General features: G+C 45.4%; 2 protein-coding genes across 7 annotated transcripts in view; both read right to left on the reverse strand.

The window, feature by feature from the left end:
• The window catches only part of TCEA1 (transcription elongation factor A1), a 28,957-nt gene extending 25,873 nt beyond the window's left edge, over positions 1–3,084 (reverse strand). For 2 of the 4 annotated variants that reach the window (XM_070802541.1, XM_070802538.1), the window contains exon 1: positions 2,848–3,083. In XM_070802541.1, the coding sequence (XP_070658642.1) occupies positions 2,848–2,910 (63 nt within the window). In that variant the 5' untranslated portion in view covers positions 2,911–3,083. Of the gene's footprint in view, positions 1–2,847 lie in introns of all 4 variants that reach the window. The other 2 variants (XM_070802539.1, XM_070802540.1) reach the window with 2 other exon arrangements.
• Positions 3,085–6,498: 3,414 nt separating this feature from the next.
• Positions 6,499–24,177, reverse strand: LYPLA1 (lysophospholipase 1). 3 transcript variants are annotated; one of them, XM_070802535.1, is made up of 10 exons: positions 24,001–24,177; positions 22,974–23,005; positions 17,853–17,918; positions 16,288–16,335; positions 14,465–14,535; positions 13,422–13,495; positions 11,411–11,512; positions 10,963–11,019; positions 10,131–10,307; positions 6,499–8,258 (listed from the first exon to the last, which is right to left on the reverse strand). In XM_070802535.1, exons 1-10 carry the CDS (start codon positions 24,067–24,069, stop codon positions 8,205–8,207), a joined length of 750 nt encoding a protein of 249 aa, XP_070658636.1. In that variant the 5' UTR covers positions 24,070–24,177; the 3' UTR covers positions 6,499–8,204. The 3 variants fall into 3 exon arrangements, with proteins under 3 accessions (XP_070658636.1, XP_070658637.1, XP_070658638.1); XM_070802536.1 differs by lacking the exon at positions 10,963–11,019 and having other exon boundaries at positions 24,001–24,172; XM_070802537.1 differs by lacking the exons at positions 10,963–11,019; positions 11,411–11,512 and having other exon boundaries at positions 24,001–24,176.
• Positions 24,178–24,408: the final 231 nt, after the last annotated feature.

A 24,408-nucleotide genomic window follows, 5' to 3' on the forward strand; every position in this document is an offset into this window, starting at 1 on the left:
AGAGAAACAAATCTATCATAATCCTACAATTCCCCAGAACAGCTTCTGTTAAATTACTGAACAACTTAAAAAGCTTTCATGGGCTGCTGGTGGGCCGGGAGGGAGAGTCATTTATACCGTTTCCCTTTCTCTATTTCATCTGCCTATCTGAATTTCTGTAACACAGACAGGAAAAGAGAGAAGGAAAAAAGTAAAAGAGCCAGTCAATTTTACCTTTCTTTGGCGGGGAGCTGGGGGAGGCGGGGGAAGCAAGCTTTTATAAGTTTTGTACTACTAGAAAAATAGAAGATTTGAGAAGAAAAATGAGACTTGAGGCTTATTTGTGGTACTTCTCATTCTCCTGTTGACGCATTATGTCTTTATAATTTGAGAACTGCAGATAAGCATAAACTCGTCTTCTCAATACTTGCTCACTACGAAATTCCTCATTTTTAGGAAACATTTATTACAAGGAAACAAACACAAGCATCACTAGATGATTAAAGGATACATTATAGCCCAAGTTAGAGAAAAAAATTATCTAACTAACAGCCTTTTCCCCTAGGTTACGCTTCTATTGTGGGAGTCTAGCGTTCCCTATTTGAAGGACTGATGCTGAAGCTGAAAGTCCCATACTTTGGCCACCTGATGCGAAGAGCTGACTCATTGGAAAAGACCCTGATGCTGGGAGGGATTGGGGGCAGGAGGAGAAGGGGACGACAGAGGATGAGATGGCTGGATGGCATCACCGACTCGATGGATGTGAGTCTGAGTGAACTCTGGGAGTTGGTGACGGACAGGGAGGCCTGGCGTGCTGCGATTCATGGGGTTGCAAAGAGTCGGGCATGACTGAGCAACTGAACTGAACTGAGGGTTCCCTAGACAGAGAAAAAAACTTGCCAATTTAAGCAAAATAACAGAAATGTTCAGCCAATGAAATATCCAGAATTCATCACTTGCATCAGGCAATGAATGGCCTGTATCAACAGAAAAAACAAATAGCAAAAGCAACTGTCTAGAACAGAAAACAAACAGGAAATACTTTAAAAGTCCAAAATTGCAAATGCAGATTAACAGGCTATGAAATCACATGCTAGGCAATGCACCTGTGAAAGGAAAAGAGGAAGAGACTAAGTTTGAAGCCTGAAGAATTCCGTGTTTAAGGTTGCTTCCTGCTTTGGCATGCAGACCAGCAGAACACTCAGCTCCTGGCTTAATCCGGTGGACACTTCATGGAAGCTGGGGAACTACTTGACCTGACTTGGTTTCTTACTCTGTAAAATGGATGCAGCACAGCAGTGTCTGGAGTCCCAAAATGCCGCTGCACAGATGCTTTGTAAAGTGCTTTCTCTAAAGTGCGATACAAACCAGAGCACCCCTTTCCTCTCTCCAGTTAGTTTGAGAATTCAGTTTAGCTGAAAAAAAGACGGCTTTGCAGTGAAGGACAGGGAAGCCTGGCATGCTGAAGTCCATGGGATTGCAAAGAGCAGACACGACTGAGCGACTGAACAACAGACAGCTCTGAAGCAAGGGACTGAACGTGGCAGAGGCAGGTTGGACAGAAATGCAGAAACTGGGACATCTCATACAAACCACAAGAGAACACATCCACATAAGCATGTTATCAGTGACAGAAAACGCTGCTGGCATCAACAGTAAAGCGCCCAGAGAGGCCCAGCCACGACACTTGTGCAAACCCGCCAAGCAGCACACTCTCGTCAGGGTGTGTGCCTTAGACACAGCCCTTCTGCACTCTACTGCCTAAGAAGATCCACTTAAAAAAAAGTTTAGCAGCTTGCCAAACACACTGGCATCGTTTACCTTTTTAATTGCTAAACAAACATGGAGGACAGTTGAGATAATCCAGGGCATGTTTAGCCCTTTTCAAAAAAAAAAAAATGATTCGGGAATTTCACGTTTTGCTTTATCAGCTTTGTGTCTAAAACAGATGACAAACCGCTGTTCTAAGTTTTTTCGTTTTTAGCCAACGAGCCCGGAAAACGAGAACGGATTTTTTCAAACGGCGAGGGTTGTCTGTACTCTTGGGCTAAGCCAGCGAGGCTCGGCCACGGTCAAGTTTATAGTGAAAACGCCTCGATGAAGTTCAACCGGCTGCACCGGCCCCAGGGGCCTCGGCGCTCAGAGCGGGCCCTCGGCCGCGGGATGGAGCCCCCCACCCCCGAAATCCTGTGCCCGGGATGTGGGACAGGGCACCCTCCGCTACCAGAACCCTCTGCCAAGAACACGGGATAGGACTCCTGCCCCGGGACCCCCTCCCCGGGACGTGGGACAGGACACCCCCCAGGACCCCACCCAGGGCCCCTTCCCCGCGATGCGGGACAGGACACCCCTCCCAAGACCCCTCTCAAGGACGCGGGATAGGCCTCCCGTCCCGTGACCCCCTCCCCAAGATGTAAGACCGGAAAACCCCACTCCACCAGAACCCTCCCCCAAGAACGTGGGATAGGACTCCCGCCGCGGAACCCCTCCCCAGGATGCGGGACAAGACACCTCCCCAGGATCCCCCTCTCCGTGATGCGGGACACGACACCGCTCCCAAGACCCCTTCCCAAGGACGCAGGTTAGGACTCCCGCCCCGGGACCCCCTCCCCGCGACGTGGAACAGAACTCGCCCCCCAGGCCTCCCCTACCAAGGACGCGGGACAGGACCCCTCCCCCGGGACTTTCTCCCCAGGACGCGGGCCAGGACTCCCTTGAGGGTTCCCGCCCCAGGACGAGGCCTCGCCGGCGTCGCACAGGGAGGGCGGGCGGCGCGGGCCGCGAGCCCCACCAGGCCGCCGGGCTCCCGCGTCCGGTCCCCGCCCGCCGCCCGGCCTCGCTCCGGCCCGCGCCGCCCGCCGCGCTCACCGCGTTCTTCTTCTGCACCATCTTGTCCATCTTCTTGGCAATGCGGATCACCTCGTCCTCCATGGCTCCGGCGGGCCTGCCCCGCTCCCGGCCGTGTGGGACGGGAAGTGCGCGAAGCTGGCGGGCGGCGGGCCAGCCCAGGCGTCTGCTAGGCGCCTCAGCAGGCCGTGCCCAGGCGCTTCCTCACCGACCGAGCCCGCGGCGGCTGCGGCGGCGGCGGCGGCGGCGGCGGTGGTGGGCAGAGGCGGTGGCGCTCCTCCCCCGCAGGCAGAGCCAATCGAGTGGCGCGCGCCGAGCAGGCGTCACCAATCGACAGAGACCAGCTGGGCTACAGGCCCGCCAGGCTGCAAGTCTTCGCCGGCTGTCGTGAAAGTGGGCGGGCTGCGCCGCCAGGCTTCGCGCGCGCGCCCTGCGGCCCCGCCCCATCCCTTCCCACCGCGGTCCCCTGGTGCCTGGCACGCAAGGTCTGCTGGTCTCCCGTCCACTAGCCGTGGCGCCCGCAGAGACCCCCCCACCCCGCCCGGGGTCCCCCAGCCCCGGCGGCTTTGGAGGATGGAACGTGGTGAGAACCCCAGCATTTTCCCCGCCGTCGACCGCTGCCTGGAAATTGGATTCTCCATCCCCCTCAATAGATCGTTGTATCATAAGGATGTGGCCGTTGTAAGAGTTTACTCTTTGAAGTCGTTTGTAAACGCCGTGAGGACGGGGACCCAATCTTGTTTGTTTCCTGACTCAGAATGTTGGACGTTGTACCTTGAATATAGTAGAATAATCGTTGACAGTAACGTTCTCATCAAGGAAATTGATGAAGGCGTCTCACCTGCTCTGAAGATAAGTGAGGAAGTTGAAATGTAAAAAGTTATGACTAACAACCCAAAACCGAGGTAGAAAATCGAAATAATCAATACTGGAGAAGAGTGTAGGCTCCTTCCGTAGATCTTTGTGCAGTTAATACCCTGGACTACCATCTCGTGCAGTTTGCAGACATAGCCCACACCCAATTTAACCATCACTAATCAAAACTCACCACATAAAAGTTTCCTCTATACTAGGATGTCAGGTATTGTTCTAGCTCAGGTTTTTGGGCGAAAGAGTAATTTGAACCATGCCCCTTTCTCTTTATTTCATTTTAGTTTTAAAATTATCTTTTCATCATTGATTCCTACTTAGGTATACACCTAGGTATTCTTTCTTCTTTGGGGCAATGGTAAATAGTATTGTATTTTTAATTTTGGTTTTCACATGTTCCTTGCTCGTTCCTTGACTTATAGGTCATTTTTAACTGTTTCAGCTCCCAAGTTAGTTAGATTCATGCAGCCATTGCTTGTTGAGTTACCCAGATGTTTATCACTCTGCCCATTCTTTGCATCTCTCCTTTCCTCTAATTCATTTTTTTCTTCTGAAAGAACATGGTTCTTTCAGTGTTCTTTTTTCTCATAAACTTTCTGTATCAAAGTGGTTTTCTTTTGCCCTCACTTCAAAATGAGTTCACCTCTAAGTTTATCAGTTATTCTTTCTCTTCCACTTTTACGTTATTCCTTTATCCTCTGACCTCTGGTGGTGTTTTTGTTAAGTGTGATGTGCAACTCTTCAAGTAGGCTCTGTTTGCTGTTAAGATCTTTTTCTAAAAAAAAAAAGGAACCTTTTTCTATGGTATTCAGTTTTGCTCCTCACCATGAAATGTCTCTTTAGAGACTTTGGGTTTTTTTTAATTCATTTTTTTTCTTTTTTGGCTCCATTGGGTCTTGGTTGTGGCACACAGTCAGGCCGCGTGTCATGTGGGATCTCAGCTCCCTGCCCAGGGATGGAACCCACATCCCCTGCATTGAAAGGTGGATTCTTAACCACCGGACCACAAGGGAAGACCCTAGAGCCTTAGTTTTGTTTCTTCTGTTAGTAACTCATGTTGCTTCCTGAATCTAAGATTTCTTACCTTTCCTGAAGTCTGGAAAAATGTCAAGTCATTTTATCTTCAAGTGTTGCTTCTCTGCCATTCTGTGCTCCGCAACTTCCATGAAACTTTAGGTTGGACCTCTTCATTTTGCTTTTCTAGTCTCTCACCCTTCCTTTTGGTCCCTCGAATTTCTTCTAATGAGTTTCTTTCATACACAGTTTCATGCATACAAGTCTTCTGTGTTTAATATGCATTTTAACTCATCTATTTGAGTATTTTTTGTAGGTCATATTATTACAATTCAAACTCAAAGAGTGTGGGGTTTCAGTTTGGGAAGCACGGTGGTGATGGTTGCACACGCTACTGAACTGTATACTTTGAAAGTGGTTTAAATGGTAAATTTTGTTATATTTAACCACAATAAAAAAAATCTGAAGAATAAAGTATATCCAAGCCTGGCCTGCTCCCCCTCCTGTCCTTACCGGCTTCATCCCTGCCCCAGTCATGCTGTGTAACCTGTTTTATCAGATTCTTCACATCCTTCTCACATATGGGTTTCTTTTTTTTCATGCAAATCATAGCCAAGTGAAATATATGGGTGTTATTTTCTCCACCCCTTTGTGTTTCACATTTCTTCATCAGTAATGTATTCTGAATCTTTCCCGAATTAATTCTTTTTGTTTTAACAGCTGTGTAACAATCCATTGTACAGGTGAAGAGTAATTTATTTAGCTGGGCCACTTTTATTCCACATGCGGTTGTTTCAGGTATTTTACCCCATCATAAATACCATCATAAATAATCCTTCTCCATGAAGATTTCTCACTTAAGTGTTTATGTTGTGCTTCTGCAAGTTTGCATTTTTAATGTTTAGAAGCATTTAAATTACGTCCCTGGGGCACAGAACATGTCAGGGGACTACAGGGTAAGAAAAACACATCATTTTGAACCCTGGCTTCTACATATATCAACTCTGGGACCATGGGCAAACACTTCATCTCTCCAAGTATATTTCCTCTTCTGGAAAATGAAGATAAGGTTGATGTGAGGACTATATGAGTAAAGGATATAAAATGCCTAGTACAGTGCCTGCCTGGAATGGATTAAGTACTTAAGTTTTAGTAAGACACTGTTGTTATCTGTAGATAGACTTAAAACCATGCTTGGACCACATCTATTTTTGAACCAAGAGTTTCAAAAGGATGGTGAAATCAAAGGTTATCACATGAATTAAGCCGCTGCTGTGGAGGATAAATCTAAGAAAGAGCTAAAGCTGGAGACAAGATTTCAGCACAGAACTCTCTAAAGCAGGAAGGCCAACCTCAAATGGAACAAGCAGCCTCACAAAAAGGTGAGCTGGTCACTTGATTCAAAATCAAAAGCCAAAGGACTGTTTAAAAGGCAGACAGGATTCCTTTACAGGGAAAAAGAAAGAAATCAGCAGTGAAATAAAAGGAGAAAAAAACCACTTGGATAACTGATTATGACACTAATTTTAAAATCCCGTTAAACTATTTGAAAGGAGAAGACAGAAGGAGACACCACAGAAAACTTCAGTAAGCCAGGAACCCTTAAGATCAAACTGGAGATTTTTTTAGCGCATTAACACTGGCTCCCACTTGACTCCACTCCACCATCAATCTGCTCTCTCCACCTATATTCCTGTGACTGCATCATTGTCTTCCTCCTTTTCCGTACAGCCATTCCAAGGCAAATTCAAAAGTCAAAGATATTCCAAAGAGCCAGTCACAGCAAAGTCAGAATTCAATTTTATTTCACATTGATAGAAACCGTGAAAAAGATTTACATTTTCCCACGTTACAGCACAGCATTTCAATGGGATATTTCTTGCCATAAGTTAGATCTTGCTGATTTGTGTCAGTGAAACAACAGTTTATATTCTTAAGGTAAAGCAAAATGACTTAGTAAATGATTGTTTAAAAACTGTGAATCCAGACATAAACATATGGCTTCATTATTCACATGCTCTGTGTAGTCCATACCAAGTCATTTCCATCATCAAATAGCACCCATTTATGAAGATGCCATCCTAACACTGTCCTAGTCAGCTGGAATACAGCAGAAAAATGACCAGTTCAGAAATATCAAGTGTACATTTTTGGTATGTATTAAACTGTGTGGTAACTACACCACATGTATTGAGTTCTAACTAACTTTTGTTACCCATAAATTTATTTTCAAGTAATTTTAACCAATAATTTGAAAAATCTGATTATTTAAAATCAAATAATTGCTATTTTTACATTTGCACAAAAGCTAACTTAAAAAGATCATTTGACTACAGTGAAAATTTTAAATGAGTCTGTTGGCAGAGAAGAGTAAAGCAAAATTTTTGAAAGGATTGTTCATTTCCTACAGCAGTCGGTTTCAAACATATGTGCAGAATAAGTAAATTCTATGCTATGAGGAGAATCACCTCAGAGCAAATCATCTTTGAGATTACAGTTTTTAAGATCTGTTTTAAATATTCCAGAACATACTAGAATATGAACTATTCTTTTCAGTTAATTACAGGAAAATACAACCACAGAATTATTTTCATTACCTGCACTGAAGATTCTATAACTCTGCAGGTCCAAAATGTGGACTAAACTCCAGTTTAGGAAGTAGTGTACAAACTCTGAAGGGATGTCAGGTTTCTTTCTATAAGTATCAATACATTTTTACTCCACCAAGTCTGTGATTCAGAATGTCAAATTACAGCATATATTGACTGTGGGTGTCCATGGCAAGGAGGCAATATTTGGTCTTTTATGAAGGATAAAAAGAAGAAAGAACATATTTCTAGAGAGGAGAAAAGAATATTAAATAGAACAGAAATTATATTCAGCAAAGAAAAACCTGGTCCCCAAAATAAAAGGGCCATTAATTCTAGAGAGCAATATTACTCTTTATGGACACTTAGAAGCATTATCCCTCTTATAAGGAATATTGTAATAACACCTCATTCTTAATATTATAATCATTAAGTATATAAGAACACATATAAAAATACGGATACTGCAATGGTGACTATGTAATTTAGGGATGTGTCCATAGTCCTAAGTCACAGCACGTATAAACCCTTTATGTCTTAACTGCTCATTTACACCTGAACAAGGTTTCATTAAGCATACTAGTAATTTTCAAGTGATGTAGTAAAAAAAAGTCCGGTTGCAGTATTTTATGATTTTGCTGAATTACATTTGGGAGAAAGAAGCTAGCTGCTTCATCTATTTTAATACTAGTATATCCTGGATCATATCATACAAATACATATAGAGAAATGTCAAAGATCATACATTTCCCACGAGGAGATTTATTTAGTCTGTTTCATTGGTGTATATTTGCAAAACGTTTTAACACTGCAAACATTAGAGGTTTCAAGGTCGGGCACAGGAAGAAGTGTGTGCTCCACTGGACGATGCTGGTGTGCACTTCTACACAAGGCCTCTTGGTGGCGTCAGTCAACAGGAGGTAGGAGCTTATCAATGAACTGCTTGATGTCCATCATTTCCTGTTTGGAATAAAGAGGTCTGATAAGCAGTTACACAAATCAGAAATGAAATCCCCACTAAATTCCGCTAACTAAATCCATGGTGTGCACAGATAAGGTGAAACCACAGTTTTACTACAATTACATAAAAGTGGTGACAGAGAAATGAAGCACCAACAGAAATCTGGGAATACTTCCTACGATGATAGTGATGATTGTATTAATACATTCAATGACTGCTCTGGTGTTATGAAGTCCCAGGAAAATGGTATGCACTTTGTTCCACTGGGGGTCAGGGGGAAGGGCGGTTGAGAAGTGACAATAACCACCTGGAGAAGACATGGTACACACACACAACTATTGTCAACTAAGCGTCAGTGCCCAGCTTCTAACACACCCCCACTAAAACAATGACGCTATACCAGCAGCACCAAACACGCTGTGCCTTCATGAGGAATCACACACAACCAGCCACCTGAAGGAGGGAGGGCAGGTGCCCAAAACAGGCCTGGAGAGCCGTGGAAGCGAGCCCATCCCCGAGGACATGGCTCCATGCCTCCTGCCTGTAGCTCCACCTTATCACTGCCCCAGAACAGGCTCCCTGCTGTTACCCCTGGTGTCTGACCTCACAGGTCCACACCCCAGCACGCAGAGACCCTTCACCAGTATCACCTCCAGCCTATTGTACATCCTCTGTGGTCCCAAAGGTCCCTGCGATGCCCCCTCCTCCAGCCCACCGCCTCGCACTTTGTGCCCCAAACTGTCCATCCACTGTCCTCCCATTTGGTGCACAGGTCCCCTCCACACAAACACTGGTGCCCAGGTGCACCCCCGAGTCTTCAGTGTGCTGACCCAGAGGTACTGCGTTTGCGGTCCTGGCTTGGGTGTGTGTGTGCTAACCTTGGGGCACCTGTGACGGGATGCCTGCTGTGAGGACCACTGGTTTGGACCTGTAGCCCCTCCCTCCTGGGATCTGGCTGCCGGCCTTGCCAAATCTGATACGTCATCAGGGGTTCAACTGCCTTCTCAGTCACACCTAGAGTCCTACGTCCCCCATCCTTCTGGATAAATCTTACTACTTGCCTTCTCTGCCTTTAAAGCACATGATTTAGCCAGGCTGACAGGTGCAAACAATGTTAACTTGGACTGCCTTGGTGCTGAGCAGTCAGTTTTTAGTTTTTAGAGCCTCTGAACCTATCCTGACGTCCTTCATTCTTAACAAGCAATCACCCTTCTCAGGTTTTCAGAGAACTTTTAAAAAACTTCTAACGTAACATACATCACAGTCTGCTCGCTATATAGTCACTTGGATATATACCCTTCTCCCCTATTAAAAATTCTCGTTTGAGTTAATCTACTTTAGATTTTCGGAGAAGGCAATGGCAACCCACTCCAGTACTCTTGCCTGGAAAATCCAATGGATGGAGGAGCCTGGTGGGCTGCAGTCCATGGGGTCACTAGGAGTTGGACACAACTAAGCGACTTCACTTTCACTTTTCACTTTCATGCATTGGAGAAGGAAATGGCAACCCACTCCAATGTTCTTGCCTGGAGAATCCCAGGGACGGGGGAGCCTGGTGGGCTGCCGTCTATGGGGTCGCACAGAGTCGGACACGACTGAAGCAACTTAGCAGCAGCAGCACTTTAGATTTTAATAAAGGAATGTTTTTTGTCCTTGAATTACATACAATGTTTGCAAGTGGGAAGTTGATGAATGAATGTTGAATTAAATGCAATAAACTTTGATCTAAGTCCTACTAACCTATGGTTCAATGTGAATTCATTCATTAACTTCTTTTAAACCCCCAAGCCATCAAATGTTATTTATCCTAAAAATATCACATGCAAAAAGTTGCAGAGGTATGCCTGTCATTGCTGCTTCCTGTCGTTTACCTGTTGACATGAACTGTGCATCATGCCTGCGTAGGTTCTGAAGGTCACATTGGCTGGATTCACCAATGTCTTCAGCTTCTCAGCAGTGAGAGAACCGAACATCAGGGGGACTAGAGGATCCAGGTCCCCATGGCACTGAAGAATAGAAATGTCTCTATTCACGCCACCGATAGGGCCCTGCAGACAACACGACAGAACTGTGTTATTCACTCAAAGGGGTGGCGCACTGTGTCAGGCGCGTACAACCAGAGAACAGGCACGTATCATACAGCATGTTCTTACATCACAGGTGACATCTGGCCACAGAAATGAAACTCCCTCCATCCCTGTGCCCTCCACCTCTTCATTTAAAGGACATAGGATCACCCTGCTTGTATTAAATGTTCTCCTAATGAATCAGTTCCTCAAAGCACATTGTATCCTAGTCATATGTCCAGTGTCTGGACTCAGTATGTTTTAGCTGAATCATGTTCTTCTCAGCTCTTACTTGATTTAAATAAGAAGGTTAATAAACAACACTATGTGTGAGACACCAAAGAGTTACTATATAGTGACAAGGAAAAAAGAAAACACTAGATTTAAAGATGAATTTGAAAATATCCTTATCCTTCATGTGTACTATGTACTGCTTTACATGTTGAGTATTTAAAAACTACATTCTCTGGCAAAATTCTGCTATTAAGCAGTGAGCATACTGAGCATTCCAAAAACATTATTTCTATGTATTAAAAATAGCCCTAATTTTTGATATAAGTCTTACAGTGTACCAAAGACATCAAATATAGAATTCATGCCAGCAGGGACTTCTTTCTTTCTTGTTTTAAGGACTCACGCATTTCTTCCATTTTCTGCAATCCACAGTAAAGGCAGTGTAGTGTGCAGATAAAGTCTAAATAAATACATCACAAAGCAAACAGATACTTTCTGTATTTTCAGCTCAATTTGTTGTGACCCTAAAACCGCCCTAAAAATTTAAGTTTATTACTACAATAGCCCTGTCGCTCAGTCGTGTCCGACTCTTTGTGACCCCATGGACTGTAGCCTACCAGGCTCCTCTGTCCATGGAATTTCCCAGGCAATAGTATTGGAGTGGATTGCCATTTCCTTCTCCAGGGGATCTTCCCAACCCAGGGATCGAACCCAGGTCTCCCGCATTGTAGACAGACGCTTTACCGTCTGAGCCACCAGGGAAGTCCTAATAAGCTAATATGAGGCTGTTCTCAACAATATCTGCCACCTCAGAGCTCAGCGATGCCCTGCTGCACGCATGCGTCAGGCACCTGTGGAAACGAAGCCCGCAGTGGCAGCCAGCAGCTGAGAGCGGTGACCCCGGCCAGCTTCTGCTGTGTGGTCAGAGCCGTGTACAGAGATAAAGCTCCTCCCTGGAGAGACAACAGGCAGAGTCAGTGGGGCGGATCTGCTGCCAAGAGCAGTGGGGGTGATTCTTGTTATCAATACCATCTGTTAGAAAAAAAGTCACACTGGATGGCTGACATCTAATGAAATTAGGCAAACTGGTAGAAACACACGCACCCCCCAGCAGCACGTCCTCCAGGACTTGACTCTCCACCTTGAAGGCAGTCATGAGACTCCAGTGACGCCCCAACCAGCCAAGATGCAGTTTGAACAGCAGAGTTCATGGCTGCCCTGACAATGCTTGAGGGTTAGTCCAATTTATAGTCACTATCCTCTTTGCAAAGTCTTGGGTAGAAAATCAAATCTGGTCTTAAACTGGTATTACTTTCCAAAACAAGAATTCAGGATGATAAAGACTGTCTGGAGGGACACCTTGGGAGCACTGGCCGGCAGCTCACAACCCCCCCGCCCAGGCCTGGAGCCTGCATTCACTCTGGCCCACAGCTTCCAGGGCCACACAAGGATATGAGAGCCTTTCTCATCTGAGAAATTCGGTGACTGTCAAGCTCTGTGTGGCTGGAACTGTAACACGTAAGCTCAAGAATGGGAAAAGCGAGAGGAAGCAGAGGCCAACCACAGATGGCGAGGCAAGTGAGGCCGACAGGCAGATGCAGGGGGAGAGCACCTGAGGCCGAGCTGCCTCCGGGAGCCTGGCTTCATTCTCATCGCTGGCTTCTGGGATGTGACCCCAGACTCGTAACTTACTCTTTCTTGCCTAAGGTGTTAGGATTTAGTTTCTGCCTGCTCTAATCAACGAATCTCATTGGCAGACTCCTGTCTGAACCAAGTGTTCATTCCTATAACCACATGTATGTCACAGTGTGTGCACTACAATGTACATTACCCGTGACTTCCAACAAATATCACATCAACAGCACGTCTTTTTACTGTATCATATCAACAACTTATGTTTCCATCGAATTCTAACTTCTAAATGATTCCATAATTCCGATACTGCCCTAATTCAGGTCGTCTGGACGCTAAACTGTTGCCTTGGAGAATTTACAGATTGGCAGTGAGGGCAGTTTGGGGGGTGGGGGGTGACATGGCAAACAGGTGATGAGCTGAAATGAAGATGTAAATGCCAGTATGTTGTAACTGTAGAAAAAGCACCGCAGGTGGGAGAAAAAGTACAGGAAGAGAAGAAAGATGCCAAAAGTAAACACCATACACTTTTATCTAAAACCTTTTCTGCATGACAAGAAAAAAGAGGACAGAATGACATCACCAAGACTGACTTAGCTCCCCTCACCAGAACCATCTACTCCAGAATGGAAACCACAGAGGGATCCTCAAACAGGGTGCGGCTGAAGCACCCCCGACCTTGGGACCAGCACAGATCAGGAGTGGTCAGCAAGTGGCTGCAGCAGCCCCCCAGCTAGGTCCCCTTTGTCGGGGCCCCTACTCTGATCCCACCCGACTTGGATTCCAGGGGGTTCGTGGGGCTCGACCGCTGGGAATTTGTGAGAAAAAGAAGGAAGGGATTTTTCTCTTTGACCTTATTTCCCATCAGTCATCTCCTCCTGGGACAGGGCCGCATACCCGTGTTTCAGCAGTTTTATCTAGAGGTGCACACACTATTAACAGATACAGCTACTTGTGCGCTGTGGTTACTCAAGAAAAACACATTCCAGGCTCCAATTGATTTCCTTAAATAAACTGACTTTCAAGTCGTAATCTATAGAGTGAAGCCTATCACTGAGAGAGAAAACTAGAAAAGAAGAACTTCCCAGTCCAATCAAACTTAATTCAGCATTAAAGGTAAGGAGTACATCATATTCTGTAACATCTTCTAAAAACAGGACTCCCATAAAAAAAGGATCAGGACTTCTAGACAAATACACCGATGACACACCACCCAAACTTTTATCTTACCTGAGAAAATCCTCCCAAAATAATTCTGTTAGAAGGAATGCCGTTCTTCACCTCTTGATCTATCAAAGCTTTAACTAAAAATAACATAAAAAAATAAAATCACCAAAAATTAAATTACCAATACTTTCAAAGATAAGTCCACTGATGTGCTTTTCCATTATTAATTTTTTCCTATTTAAATTGTATCAGTGTATTAAAGGTCAAAACAAGTGAAAAACTTGAAGCACTCTTTTAAAATACAAAATTAGGATGTATTTTTAAGAACTCAATTTTGTAGGCACTGCTTAAACTGTTCAGTTATTTGTCACATGATCTATAAAGCAGTTTTTTCTCTCATCAGTGTGGAGGGATATGAATATTCCTTTATCCACGGTCCATTCTGCTCATATACATTCTATAGTTCTTTCTCTCCAATGAACCCCAGGCATTTGTACCTAAAAGCTGTTACTTTAAAATTGTAGATAGTTAAGTACTTTACGTGGGTTGTGATTTACAGTGCTTGAATAATTTACCTTATTATTTAAAAACCCCAAACACAGTATTAATTATCCCTATAGCCAGTAAATAATGTGGGAGGGGGGGGAAACAGATGAATTCTTTTGTTTCCGCAAAATATTTCAACACATATCACTAACTAAATTACTCGGTAACTCCCTATAATTCCATTTTTCTTTATAATACTATGAGAATAACTGCTCCTTTTTACAAATTTATCTCCTTTCACTTTTGACATATATATGTAAGAGTTTCACCTTTGTAAGATGAAAATTTCCAAATTTAACTGGCCACAAGTATGAGATATTCTGTGACTTTGTTTGCCTACATCAATGAAAGCAAAATGATGCATCTGACAGCATTTAAGTTTGATAAAACGCCATTCTTCCCCATCCACCTCATCTTCATGGACCATAATTAACAGTCCAACAAGGTAAGAGTGATCAGAAAAGAGTGGCATAGTGCCACCACCTGAGTTTAGACAGCTGCATAGTTTTCATCAACAGCAATACAACAACCGAATCTACTATAAAACTTTCTTTACTTACCATTTTCTGCTGCCTGTTTAATTCCAGTTTCATCCTCCAGTGAATCTGGCGAAAGCCCAATAATGTCAAACCTGGAAAACAAAGCAAAGTCCTAAAAGAATTGTTTGATTCTAAGAATATCTACCTTTGATAAGAAGATGATAACTTCAGAGAAAAAAGGCTAACCAGAAATATTCTCTAGAACATTAAATTCAAACTAAACTGCTTCTGGGCCTCCCAGATAGCTCAGATGGTAAAGAATCCACATGCCAATGCAGGAGACACAGGACACGTGGGTTTGATCCCTGGATCAGGAAGATCCCCTGAAGAAGGGCATGGTACCCCACTCCAGCATTCTTGCCTGGAGAATTCCAAGGACAGGAGACCCTGGTGGGCTACAGTCTATGGAATTGCAAAGAGTCAGATACAACTTAATGACTAAATAACAACAACTGTCTCTGCAGGCCAAACAGTCAACTTAAATGTGTGAATATGACATCCTGTGAGTTCCTTTTGCACTAAGTAGACGCAGATGCTATTAGAAAGTCACTGTCACATAATTTAAAGTTAGAAACACCTGCAGAATGACCTAGTCTAACCTGACACATGGGGAGGAATCTTCAGCCCTTGAGACACCTGAATAGAAGCCATCTCCTCACTTCCCTCCTAGTCATCCTAAGTCTACTGGCTGGAGACCCCTGCACCAGCGTGGCACCTCACACGCAAGGCCTACGCCTGCTACACAAGGCCCTCGGGCCGCCTCCACCAAGGTCTGCAGAGCCTGTCATCACTCGACCCTGAATCTGGGTCTGCCCCGCTGTCCACTATGTGTTCAGACTACGGTCAGGAGCTATGTGAGGTGGAAGTCTTGGTGTCAGACAGGGATTCTGTCAGAGAAGGAAGAGAGAAGAATCAGAGGCCACCGTGGGCAGGAACCTGTGAGAGTCGCCAAGGAATCTCCCATAGACACAGATGAACGTTCAGGTGGGTTAGAAGGGGTGGGGACAAGCAGAGGATAAGGTGGCAACACACTGGAGTCCCCACAATGTCCTGACAGGAGTGTGGAGACAGGGGAGCAAACAAGTAGGAACAAGTATGCCTGCTGGTTAGGTCTGAGCTAAGTGCCTTCAGAGATGGGGCAGCTCCAGGTGGCAGAGCCCAGGGGAGATGTGGGTGCCTGAGGCTGAGAGAGGAAAAGGTCAGCGGGAAGAGAAGAGTCCTGGAAGCAACAGCCACTCAAGGCTGTGAACGGGCCACGGACATTGGATCCCCAAGTCACCGGAAAGGTAAGACGTCAGCAGGAGCCGGAGGAAAAAGGAAAACAGGACCCGGGGGTCGGAGTTGTCATTTCTGAGCAGACCTGAGGGCAGGGCTCTCAGAGCAGCAGGAGGAACGCGTGGCCTGGACGTGGCTCAGAGAACAAAGGAGCGACTGTGAAGCACACAGGGAACGCCTGGCACCCTGTAGACCTCCAGAGGGCTCATCAGGAAGTGGTCTCCCCACACACCCGCCAGCTTGCCAAGCCGAGGTGGGAGGTGGACGCCCCATCTGGTCACGGCAGTCAGCAGAGGCGTGTCAAGTGGTGAGGGACACTCTGCAGCATTTCTACCCACCCACTCACTCCTCTTTCTCTACCTGCTGTCGCAGCTCCTTCAGTTTACCCCTGAACCTAAGTCATGAGAACCATTTCACTTTAGAACTTTGCAACTTAAAGATAGTTCATTAAAAATTGATGTATGCAAAAGCAATTTTGATTAAACAAAAACAAAAAAAAGAAAAACTTACCAAAAAACCCCCTAAATACAAGTAAAAAGTTGTTAGTAAATTAGTGAAGTCTTACTTACCATGATGGCATGGCCATGTTCATATTTAATGTTACAGGCATAACCGGCCTACATGGGGAAGAAAAAAGAAAAACAAGAATAATACACCAAAGCACAGAACCTAGTCAACACCATCTGTTGCAGATAATTACTTGAGGCTCACACAACATCCAGTGTGCAATTTTAAACAGATGATCTGCTTAGCTGCACGCACACCTGTATAACTCTGTGCTCCACACTCTCCAAATGGTTCTTGAGACAAAAGCGGCCACTGGGATGGACTAAAGTTGGCAAACAAATATCTTTCTTTATCAACACCTTTACTTGATGCTTTCAGACCAGACGTGAGAAAGAAAACAGTGGCCAACATGGCTGGAAATGTCTGAGACTGGCTAAGCAGGGGGCAAGGGATGCAAGCAATTTACTGCACAGAAAAGGTGATGTCAATTCCCATAGGCTCAATGACATGTGTGCTGATTTTCTAGTTCTTACCTGCTTACAAGACCTCTAAATAAGTAAGGGAAACATAAGCTTTGCCTGAGTGTCCATTATACCCAACTCAGTTCTGTGCTGACAATGTCGGACCACCCGCCTGCAGCCAGGTACCAAAGGAGAGAAGAACAGACACACTCTAACTGCATCTCACCACCATGCTCCTTACTTGAGAAACAAGTCCACCTGAGATGTCACAAAATCTTAGCAAATTTCCTTGAGGACATAAACTTGCTTCCCTAGGTTCAAAGATAGGTTTACACCAAATTCAGTCTGGGGGCCAGTAACAATAGAGCAGGAATTCCAACAGCATCAAGAATTCTGCCTCTGGCCTGAGTCATTAAGAAGCATACGGCAACCCCGGCCACAGTATGTGGCTGTCGCTGACAACGGTTAAGATGAAGAAGATGAAGCCTGTGCTACAGGATAAGAAGAGGAGGGAACCTTTTCTTACCTAGTCTCAGATACTCTTCCTCTTTCGTATTTATCGACTCTGCTGCTATGACCACTTCCGAGGCTGAACTACTGACCCGTCAGCACTCGTCTCATCCCACCGGCTTCTCCACGGCTACCACTCCTCAGCACCCTCTGATCTAAGACCTGCTCATCTCAGGGACTTTCTGAATTTGCTCAAAACTTACTAGTATCTTTTGGACACCTACAAATATTTTCAGGATTCAAAGCCAAATCTAACAGACTCCAAAGTATGTGTTCTCTTTGTGCTGCATCATACTGTCTCTAATTGATGGAATTTGAAAGGGTTTTCAAGGTAGTCACAAACCTGACAGGTAAATCCCCTTCAGAGACAGCTCATGGATATCCTCAGAGCTTAACAGGTATCTGTGTATCTACAGGAATTTTTCTGGCTGCTGTGAGTTCAATTGATCTTCAAAGTAGCATTATTTTAAATTTCTCAATTAAAAAAAAAAAGGAAGAAAAATTCAAGGTAACCAGGTCACATTTATGTTTTAAAGAACTTACTAATCTTTAGTTTGAAGCTGAACATATACAAACGCATTTCTGGAAAAGTAAAGCTATCATGCTTCTTCTTCTCTGGATTCCAAATTGAAAGCCTGAAAACTGGAAACACTTACGCATGCGGGCAGATGTATTTGATGTGGGCGCTTCTGATTCCGGCAAAGGCTTCTGCCCATCCATGCCTGGTGGAGAAGTAACGCCATTAGATACTGTTTTAGTCCCGTTAGTTAGTAACAGAATAAATAGTTACTTACATTTGTAAGGGTAAATTTTAACCCCTTAAAAAATCATTGCCAACCTAGAAATAACCCAAAGCGTATGATTTCAGCTTTACCGTGAGAAACTCTCTAATGGTTCCTAGAGAACAGTGTTTTCTCTTTCATATACTTCATTGGGCTTTCAAATCTACAAAGTGTATTTTTTTAAGCTCTATAATCTCCCAACCATATGCCTACCAAAATACCCAAGACAGATGATATAATTCATTTTATATGAAGAAAAAACTCTCACAGGGGTAAAGCAACTGTCTGCTATCTCTCTTTTGCTACTACACCAATCAAAAATAAAACAACTCTAACATTCGCTCTTTGTGCAAATGTGGACACATGTTCAAAATGGAGTAAGAGAAAAACTAGAAAAATATAAACGTCATCAAAATCCTTCCAGCCAGAAATAAAGTTAATCTTTTTACATATTTTTTCCAAGTTCTGCATGCTATCACTGGAGAGGTAAACACAGATTTAACAAGAGTGGGATCACACTACAAACACACAGCTCCCTACTTACTTACACACTTGACATTACACCTGGTACTTTCTACATGTTACCTCTGTGTGCTCAGTTGCTTAGGTTGTGTCCAGCTCTTTATGACCCTATGGACTGTGGCCTGCCAGGCTCCTCTGTCCATGGGATTCTCCAGGCAAGAATACTCGAGTGGGTTGCCATGCCCTCCTCCAGGGGATCTTCCAGACCCAGGGATCGAACCCACATCTCCTGTGGCTCCTGCACTGCAGGCAGATTCTTTACCACTGAGCCACCAGGGAAGCCCCATTACCTCTACTAAAGGGTAAAATAAAAGTAACGTAAGCCTTTTTTGGATAAAATGGTTTTGAAATAAATGTTAACTGCTTTTCTGTTAACTACTTCTCTATTTTAATCCACCTTCCCCAAAAGTGTTAAGGACACAGAAACCTCACTGAAAAGGCAAACACAGAGAGGGCTGAAACCGATACTGTAGACTGTCAGTGAATACACACAGAATGAAGGAATGTTTTAGAAGATCACTATTTGGCAGCCATCACAATAACAGATGCAGACAGCAATCATTAATGGATGCTAAATCCAGAGGTGAAAAATGGACATTTTTATGAAATCATAGCATCTACCCACCAAATACTTTTTAAGTGCAATTATACTAATTTATTCTGGAGACACTTGTAGACACTATCTTAACCAGGTAGTGAAACATAAAATCAGCATCAGAGGCACAAAAATCAACCCAGTGAGAAGTCACATAAACCAGACTGAGGGCCACCCCACCCAGGAAGTGGTCCGTCAGGGAGAAGGGTCCAGGTCACCAAAGCTAAGAAGATGGACCGATCCAGATTGAAGGAGCCTCAGGAGATTTGACAGCTCAACCTGACCAGCTCACTTGTGATCTGGACCCACAAAGGACACTGCTGGTCAAAGCAGGGGGATGTGACTGTGGACGGTGGGTTTGACGGGAGCTTCGGGTCAACACGAACAGCCTGACCGATGGGTATACTGTAGTCACACGGTTGTGCCTTCTGCTTGCAAAACACACTGCAGCTCTGTGGAGTAATGAGGCAACAAGCCTGCAACTTTATTCTTGAATGTATGAGAAATGTTAACAACTGGGCAATCTGAGTGAAGGGCAAAAGGACCTCTGGATGCTACTTCTGTAACTTTTATGTAAATGTGAAGTTATTTTAATAGAAGCAGCTAAAATTTTACACAAAGATAACGATGGAACGTAATCTGTTAAGTGATTCTATGAGTCCACATGACAGAAGTGAGAAGGGTCAAGCCAAAAATGCAAGGGGAGTGGCAGTTAGAGAACCACATCACAGTAACACCTGCCTCCAGTGACAATCACCCGTGGAAAAAGCCCTGGGTCAAAGTCCGCTGTACGATTTGCATCATCTAAAAGCACCTCCCCATGACTTGCGCTTACCACACAGGGAAAACACAGCGGCGGCAAAGCCCCAATGGAAGAGACCACCTTCACCGAGTGGCCTGGGGCAGCATGAGTAACGGGACAGAGGACCCCACCTGACTTCCAGCATGAAGCAATGAACGGGGCTGAACTGCCATGTGAGGAAGTGCCACACAAACCTAAACGGGGGACCAGTCCCATCCATGCAGAAAGGTAAACATCCAGAACACCAGAGAGGAGCAGAGGGACTGTCCCAGATTAAAAGAGACTTGAGCGTTGCAGCTGCTCAGGGCAGTGCGGCAGGGACCGAAGGGCAAGGGGAGAGGATTACTACAAAGGACATTACTGGGGCAGCTGCCAAGGTCTGTTAGGTAACAGGGTAGACCGATAAGAACATTAAAGAAGTGCTAAACTTCCTGAATCAGATACTGTTCTGTGGTTATACAGGAGACTCTGCTCGTGCTTAGGAGGTAAGTGCTAAAGTTGGGAAGTAAAGAATCATGGTACTGGCAACTTTTCCAAGTTTAGGCAAACACAGTAACATGTTAGATAGAGCTCAGTGAATCTGAGTAGAAGGAATCGAGGAATCTGTTTTACTCTAGCATATGCTCACTCAGTCGTGTCCAACTCTTTGCATCCCTATGGACTGGAGTCCACAAGGCTCCTCTCTGTCCATGGGATTATCCCAGCAAGCATACTAGAGTGGATAGCCATTTCCTCCTGCAGGGGATCTTTCAGACCAGGGACAGAACCAGTCTCCTCTCCTGGTAGGTGGAGTCAGGAATCACTGACTCCTGACTGAGTCACCACTGAGTCACTCAGTTACCACTGAGTCACCTGGGAAGCCCCTTTATTCTTGCAACTCTTCTATACCTTTAAAAGTATTTAAAAAAAATTTTTTTAATACTCTCAAAAGTATTTATCTTTTGGGTTGTAGGATTTCAACTGGTTTCAGTCTCTTCTCAAATATATTTGAATCTGAATTTTTTTTTACAAGACAAATGTAACACTTCCATAATCATAACAAAAGCTATCTTTATTTTGGAAGGAAAACTGATCTCAGGCAATATAGTGTGGACGAACACATTTTATTATACAAGTTATGCAGAGGAACATGTGGTCAGATGTGTTTCTTGCAGAACTTTTCAGAGCTTTAAACACGCTAGTGCCCACACAGTAAAGCTTCAAAGGGAGAATAAGCCATATCATATTCCCTTGACACTAAGATATAATCTAAGTGGCACCACTGAAAAAAATCTTTTTATAAAAAAAAAAAATCACCACCACAATAAACACATGTAAGATGAATACCAAAAAAAAAAAAAAAAAAGATGAATACCAATCTCAGAAACATAAAATGTGGGGAAAATGACATATGGGAATTGAGAAAATATGGAATTACACAGGGTCTCCCAATCTCATTTGACCACCAAACGCTTTTCATGAGGAATCTACAGGATATAGACTGCTAGATCCAAGTTAAGACAGCACACCTTGGCTGGCCCTGCAAAAAAGAACCTTAGCCAAAAAAAAAAAGAAAGCTGCCCATTTTTATAGCAACAAACTGAATTGCTTAATCCTCTTCACCCTGAAGTCAACCTGACAAAAGAACCTCAGTTCTCCAAAAACTATCTTAAACACTGAATTACCATTTGTCAGATAGGCTGCTGCTGAATTTTCTCATGTGTTAATGCAACCAGTTAAATGTCAGCTTTCTTTGGTGCCACCCCACCACTGAGACCTCTAATTTTTTTATATAAACTTCACTCTTAGTCAAGATGTCACAGCTGCTCTCAGCCTTTATAATCTCACGGTGGTCATTTTCGTCACCATCTCACTCTTAACTTCTGTCTAAAGTATCTGGCTACACTGGGGTCCACACAGAACCTTCCTCCAAATGAAGATTTTTTCTCTTGCCCTGATTCTTCAGGCCTCAAAGCTCTTTATTGGGAAAGTTGCAAGGGACCAAGATGCTCTCTGTCTGTCAGGTAATAAAACAGGGCTTCTCTAAAAACCTCTGGATTAGATAGATAGACGGATAAATAAATAGGAAAACAAGTCTTTCTTTTTCATAGAACTACGTGTTGACCATAAAGTCCTATAACCCTTCCCATACATAACTCCATGTAAGGCATGGACCTCCACTTGGGGGGCCTAAAAGGATTTAAGACTTAATCTAATTCTAGCCCAGTGCCTCCTTGTAAAGACTCAATAGTGTCTTGGCTCCTTTATCAAAATTTATTTGTTTCACTTTCCCTCCAATTTTGTAATTTTTTAACAAAAATTTTATAACAACAATTTGACTGACATTTCAAACAGATAATCATGGATTTAAATTTTAAAAACCCCTCAGGACTTCTCTGGTGGTCCAGGGGTTGACTTTGAGCTCTTAATGCAGGGGGCCTGGGTTCGAGCCCTGCTCAGGGAATTAGATCCTCATGCAGCAAGGAAGATCTTGCACACTGCAACAAAGATCCCGGGTCGCCGCAACTAAGATCTGGCATAGCTCCCCGGCTTCCCCCCCGAAAAGCTCTCAATACAGAGAAAAGCTGAGTGACAGATAAACCACAGGGCTAAAGCCACGTGTCTGATAAGCCTCCAAACAAATCTTTAAACTGCATCCTCTGCCCTTCAACTGATTTTTGAACAGAACATCTAAGATTTCACTCAGAACACTCACATTGCTAGTATCTCACTAAACAAAATCCACCAGTTCTTCTCAAGCTGCCCTGAAATTTCACCTCTGCAAAGTTCTCAAGTGCAGGCTCTACAAACATACCTCCCAACTCTGGCATCCAGTACCCATGGCAACTCAAGGAGGAGTTTGCAGTTTTAATATGTTCCAGAAACACGAGTTGATGCATGACAAATTAAGAGGATGGGGGAAACTGCAGGGGGTGGGGCTGGGAATCAAAAAAGAAAGGATTCTATCTCATGACCCAAGTGTAAGAAATATGACTAGCAGTCTTTTTTATACAATCCTAGAGTTCTTCAACAGTGAATTCTTGCTTGTGTAGGGGTGCATGACCTCGTTCATCAGGGTACTAAGGATGGTACCTACCCTGTGTCTCCCAATCCATGAAGGAAGATCACCTAGAAGAGAAGAGAGCAATGACTGATTAATACCCCCAAGAAACCACCAGAATGTCACAGCCCCGGGCTCTGGTTAAGCTGGATACCAGGAGTCACAGAACACCGCCTTCAGCAAGTTAATTATCTCCACAGACCTCGCTGAAGCGGCAAAAATACTTAACTTCTCTCTTTGCAGCTCCTCAGATAACTTACGTGGGGTTTTAGCACTTCTTGAGGTTCCAGTTAGACATGCTTCTGGGTAAACGATCACATTCTACAGAACACAGTTGTCTCTTTCAGGTCAGACCATGAGAGTCTCACCTACACGGTAGAATTTTTCCATCACAAAAAAGGAGCTTCCCGGGGTAAAAGTTTGAGATCCTCACGCACAAGTTTCCTAAGGAGTAGCACCCCTGACCGAAAACGACACTAAACCTTCAAACTCTGAGATGAGGGGTGTGAGGTGCGAATATAAAGTCCTGTTCCTGGGGGCTAAGGCCTTTCCCATCCACAGACAGGCAGAAACCTGCTCCAGAGCTGCCTGGGGCTGGGGCGCCGTCGGCTCACATAGGGGCCTAGGAGTGGGGTGCCTGGCGGGGAGGGGGCGGGGAGGGAGGTCCCGGGGCCGGGGCGCGGGTAGGGGACTCTGGATGTGGGCGGGGGACTCAGGATGGGATGGGGGTTCGGGCTGGAGGTTCAGGATGGGGACAAGTGGATCGGGACTAGGGACTCAGGATTGGGTACAAGGGGATCGGGGCACGGGCTCAGGATGGGGACACGGGGATCTGGGCTAGGAGCTCAGAATGGGTACACGGGGCCGGAGGCTCAGGAAGGGGATGGGAGCTCGAGGGTGGGAAAACAGCCTCCAGTTCGCCGTGACCCCGCGCCCTCCGCACATAGCCGGGCCAGGCGGCGCCTATCACCCCCGCCCGACCGCACCCGACCCACCGGCCGGGCGTCCCGCCCCCTCCCCCCGGCCCGCGGGCGCCCCGGCGCGCGCCCGCGCCCGCACTCACCGCGGCGGTGGCCTTACGGGCGGCAGGCACGATGGCGGGCAGCGGAGCCGACATGTTATTGCCGCACATACACCGGCTCCCGCGGCCGCGCGTCGGAAGCGGAAGGCGGAGCGGGCGCCCGGCCGGGCCCAAGGGCGTGCGAGCGGCGAGTCGGGCCCGCCCACGGGCGCGCGCTCCGGCGCGTGCGCGCCCTCCGTCCCCGCGCCGCCCTCCGGCCCCGCGCGTCCCTGCCGCCCTCCGCGCCGCTGCCCGCGCGTCACAATGTCCCGCCGAGTGGCGCCCGGTTGGCTGCGGCCGAGGGCTGCCTGAGCTGACCTCCGCGTGCGGGCCGCGCATGCTCCTTGCGGGCGGAGGGCTGGCGGGCCGGGGCGCGCGGTCACTGACGACCCCGGGCATTCGGTCTCTGCC

This window comes from Bos indicus, chromosome 14 (genome assembly GCF_029378745.1).
Source record: "Bos indicus isolate NIAB-ARS_2022 breed Sahiwal x Tharparkar chromosome 14, NIAB-ARS_B.indTharparkar_mat_pri_1.0, whole genome shotgun sequence".
Lineage (NCBI taxonomy): Eukaryota > Metazoa > Chordata > Mammalia > Artiodactyla > Bovidae > Bos > Bos indicus.